This window comes from Vigna unguiculata, chromosome 2 (assembly GCF_037176805.1).
Source record: "Vigna unguiculata cultivar grain cowpea cultivar isolate G323 ecotype 2 chromosome 2, ASM3717680v1, whole genome shotgun sequence".
Lineage (NCBI taxonomy): Eukaryota > Viridiplantae > Streptophyta > Magnoliopsida > Fabales > Fabaceae > Vigna > Vigna unguiculata.
Genome location: NC_140793.1, coordinates 31,681,386 through 31,685,555, shown reverse-complemented (window position 1 = coordinate 31,685,555; position 4,170 = coordinate 31,681,386). Strand labels below are relative to the sequence as shown.

Genomic DNA, 4,170 nt, shown 5'->3' with positions numbered 1-4,170 from the left:
GAATAAAAAAATCAGTGACAAATTCAAAAGTTTGAGATTAAGAATTAAAAACATAAGAAGGAAAAAAAGCTTTGCATTAAGAGCAATATTCATGTTCATATTGATTTCAGAAACGTCCATAAATTGAAAAACTAAAATCAATATCATGAAAGATTTTGTCATGCATCCTCGTTCGTTATTTTCAGAAGTGCTAAAATTTTGAATATAAGCAACGCTACACGTAGCCTAAATAAGGTGTGCTAGAGATTATTCCCATGATTCGTGCAAGTAGACGTGCAAATTGATGTCCCCATTAAGTAAGAAAGTTTGAAACTTGTAGCAATATATGTTGGGAGCAAAAGTTGCTATCTTAAATTATAAGTTTGTATGAGTTTATTTAGTAACGAATATATATGGACCACCATAAAGAAAACCACTAACAAAATAATACTACTACTCATTAAAAAGAGAGGATTACCTTTATTAAACCATGCACCTTTTACATCTTCACGATCTCTTCTTGTAAGAAAAATAAGAAACTACGCTAGTTATAGAAGGGCCCCAACAATTTATATCATTCATCTGAGGATCCAATTACTGCAAAACGTCACACTTACAGGTACATAACATAACCTACTAAAAGCTACACATTTAGTCCCTACGAATCTACCTGGCATCGTGATAGATCAGAGAAGAACCTAACTGTGGGACCTTTCAGGGTTTTTTCTCCTAACATTAGGGAGAGTAGAGTTTTTTTTTCATAATGTCTAACAAGTAACAACCCACGACTGTTTCTGCAGCTAAACAAAAAAAAACATACAAAAACATATGTACGTACGATGATAACTGTGTGGAATCTAAGAGAGTTTTTCATAATAAGTGGTAAACTAACCATAGGTTCATTGGTTTGGGGTGTTCCTCATCTTAGCTCCGACATATCCTGCGGCATCTGAAGCCTTCTCCTTTGCAGCCTCGTACTTAGCCTTTGCCTCTCGAGTCATTTTATTCTTTGCCGACTCGTATGCTTCCTCCACTGCACGTTTAGCTTGGTCAAAAGTTTCGGCTACTTTGTCCCTTCCATATTCATTTCCCACGCCTGTGTTATCTTTAGAATCATTGGCCTCATCAAACCCATCCACAACCATATTTCCACAATCCATTGCTTTCACTTTATCCCTAGATTCATCATCATAAACCTCACTTGCTTTACCATCGGAGAATTTCTCTGATGCCAGGTTCATTTTCTGCTTACCTTCCTCATACGCATTCTCCATGCTTTCTTTCGCACTCTGACCCATGCTTGAAGCTTTATCTGAAGCCCTCTCAATATTTTCCTTCGCATTGTCGTAGGTATCTCCAATTTTTTCTCTCATTGTGTCTTTTACATTATCCATATCTGTTGGCATTTTGATGATCTTGGAATCTCCATCATAAGCGTCATCTATTTTCTCCTTTCCTTGTGCCATGGCCCCTGAAACTGCTTCCATGGCACCCGTAGCCTTCTCCGAAACATAATCCGAAGCTCCTACAAACAAATCAAATAGACCACGTTGTTTGATTTTGATACCAATATTTAATGTAGAGACATACATGAAAGAGATAGTGTGGCAATGAATGAACATATGTTACCTGATGCTGCAGATTTCATTGTCCCTGCGGCACTCGTGGCAACATCTTCTATATTATCCATCATCGTGTTTTCAGTCGGTTGTTTTTCTTTATCCTCATCAGCCCCGAAACTTCTGCCACAATAATCGAAAACTAATGAACAAAACGACAACTCTTAAGATTAATTTGACCCAATAAGATCTGCCGAAGTTTTCCACATTAATCACATTGACATCTACCTCTCGACATGCTTACAAATTAACATGATTACCCTATGTTCGGTCTTTACTTTTCTCAACAGATATCCTGGTCGGGTGCCATCTTTTCTTTTTGAAACTGGTAGCTTTATAGTTATAAAACGGAACATGCATGCTGGGTATATATATATATAACTAAAGAAAATGAACTAAGATTAGTTTTTTTTTTTTTTTACGAAACTGCATAATATTATAATATTGCAGGAGGGTGAGAGAGAAGATTACTCAGAGAATTTGTTTTGAGTCCAATCAGAGAAAGACTGGGTCTTTTCCTCGGCATCATGCTGCACTCCTGAGGCAAACTTCTTTGCTTCCTCTGATTTTTCTTTGGTTTCTTCACCCAGATCATCATCGAAAGGCCTGCATGTTACCGTACACACTGCAAGAAACACCATCAACAACAACACAACCTTTTTGCTTCCCATTTTCCTCTATCTTTTTCTTCTCAACGAAAACTGTTTTCTTTTCCTTGTCCCTGAATGTGTATCGCGTTATATGAGAATATAACGGAGAAGAATCTATTAATATATGTGTGTGTGCGCATGAAGTCCACGTGGTGGTCGAGTGAAACGTGGCGAAAATTTGAGGGAGTAGAAGTTCCAGATTTTGGACACGTGTTGAGGAAACGTGGAGTGTTAGGGTGCACCCGCATGGCCCGCGGTTTTCTTCAATCTGATGGCATAAACGGGTTTTGCTCCTCCACCTTACGGAGAACCGTGCTTTGATTGGTACAAAGAATTTCTTACATGTTAGAATTTAGGGTGCATAACGTGAAATATGAACACCGTTTTTTCAATCACTCATTGATGTAATCAGTAAATTCACGGTACTATTATTTTCCTTTATCTTTATGTCACATAAGCTGTCTTATCTCCATAGTATATCTCTTTTGTGCAAAACTTTTATACCCATGGAATCTCTTTTTAATGTTTTAAAGGCATGTGGCAGGAAGCATAACCATGGTTGTGTTCATAATATAACATTGACATTAGGATGAATTGGTATGTTTTAATTTGCTTAGTTAATTTGAATTAAAATCTAAATAGTCAATTTGATAATTATTCGTAGAATTTTCGGCCACAACTATCATGGATAATCAAATCGCGTTCAATCCATATCCATGTAATGATAACTTTACGAGAAATGTTATATCCGCCGTATACACTTAAGAAAAAAAGAAGACTGGCCCAAAGAAGAATGGGTTCTGATAATCACACTTGTCCACAAAGAATAATAAAAAACGCAAACAATAAAATATATAAAATATACAAACAAAGTTGGAATATTATTAATTTTTATATACTTTATTGTTTTCTTTTTTATTTTTGATGAATATTTTGGTCAAAACTAAATTAAAAAAATAAAAATGCATATAATAAATACTTATGTTTTGGATTTGCAAACGCTATAAAAAGTAAATCAAATAATATAAAAAATATATATAAAACACGTTATGAATAAAAAATAAATAAACAGAAATCCTTAGAGTTCTGATACTTATATTGTGATGATTTATATTCAGAAATCGTTTTCTGTGTCGCCGACTTCACCCAAATCTATAATTTTTCAGTCAACCAACCGCATTTTATAATTTTTTACCTAAATCTTCTAATTTTTTGGATAGTTCCCTTTCCACGGAATCAGCCAATTTTTGAGTAAGGTAGCACTTATTATAAGTGCATATCTATATCGGGATCAAATTCTTACGAAAAGAAGTTAAATTCAAAAATATTTAACCAAAAAATTGCATCCGGTTCATCTTAGGAAGTAACGGCTACGATATTTGATATTTGCTTTTTACCTTAATAAAAATAGACTCAGGTGCATTGTATCCTTTAAATTATAAAAAATTCAGCTGAAGTTTCCACTATATTCACAACAAAATAGAAGGTTAAAATGTCAGAAGATTAGTGCTTATGTAACAAAACAACATACCCGAATCAAAGACAATTATGCCTGGAAAGACCGTTATAAAAGGCAACCTTTTTCCTGTTTGTCAAAATAAATCAGCAAGGAACTAAAGAAATGTTGAACCTTGATTGCCTAAAACTATCCGGACCTTTCCAAATAGAATATTCTGGAATGAAATATATTACATAGTTTAAAGATAGAAACTAGGACTACTTAGAACGAAAAAGAAAGTATTATATATTATTCTTTAACTTCGTTTAAATCACATGCATATTGGAAGTTCTAATATTATGAAATACAAATACAGCTAAACCTAATGTACATGGAGCCTAGATTTTTACTAGTTAAGCAAAATTATTATTATATTGAGGCAAAAAAAAAAAAAATCGCATACTCACTTTTGAAGAATCTTCAC

General features: G+C 34.2%; 1 protein-coding gene across 3 annotated transcripts; it reads right to left on the bottom strand.

Moving 5' to 3' along the window:
• Positions 1-439: 439 nt before the first annotated feature.
• Positions 440-2,353, bottom strand: LOC114172618 (Late embryogenesis abundant (LEA) protein). 3 transcript variants are annotated; one of them, XM_028056972.2, is made up of 4 exons: positions 2,070-2,352; positions 1,609-1,721; positions 872-1,504; positions 440-779 (listed from the first exon to the last, which is right to left on the bottom strand). In XM_028056972.2, exons 1-3 carry the CDS (start codon positions 2,267-2,269, stop codon positions 879-881), a joined length of 939 nt encoding a protein of 312 aa, XP_027912773.1. In that variant the 5' UTR covers positions 2,270-2,352; the 3' UTR covers positions 440-779; positions 872-878. The 3 variants fall into 3 exon arrangements, with proteins under 3 accessions (XP_027912773.1, XP_027912776.1, XP_027912772.1); XM_028056975.2 differs by having other exon boundaries at positions 440-1,504; positions 1,609-1,718; positions 2,070-2,353; XM_028056971.2 differs by having other exon boundaries at positions 440-1,504.
• Positions 2,354-4,170: the final 1,817 nt, after the last annotated feature.

Coding starts and splice junctions, on each gene's coding strand:
- LOC114172618 (XM_028056971.2), bottom strand. CDS start 2,269: ATGGGAAGCAAAAAGGTTGTGTTGTTGTTGATGGTGTTTCTTGCAGTG. Junction 1,722..2,069: donor ACTCAAAACAAATTCTCTGA/GTAATCTTCTCT, acceptor TTATTGTGGCAG/AAGTTTCGGGGCTGATGAGG. Junction 1,505..1,608: donor AATGAAATCTGCAGCATCAG/GTAACATATGTT, acceptor ATTTGTTTGTAG/GAGCTTCGGATTATGTTTCG.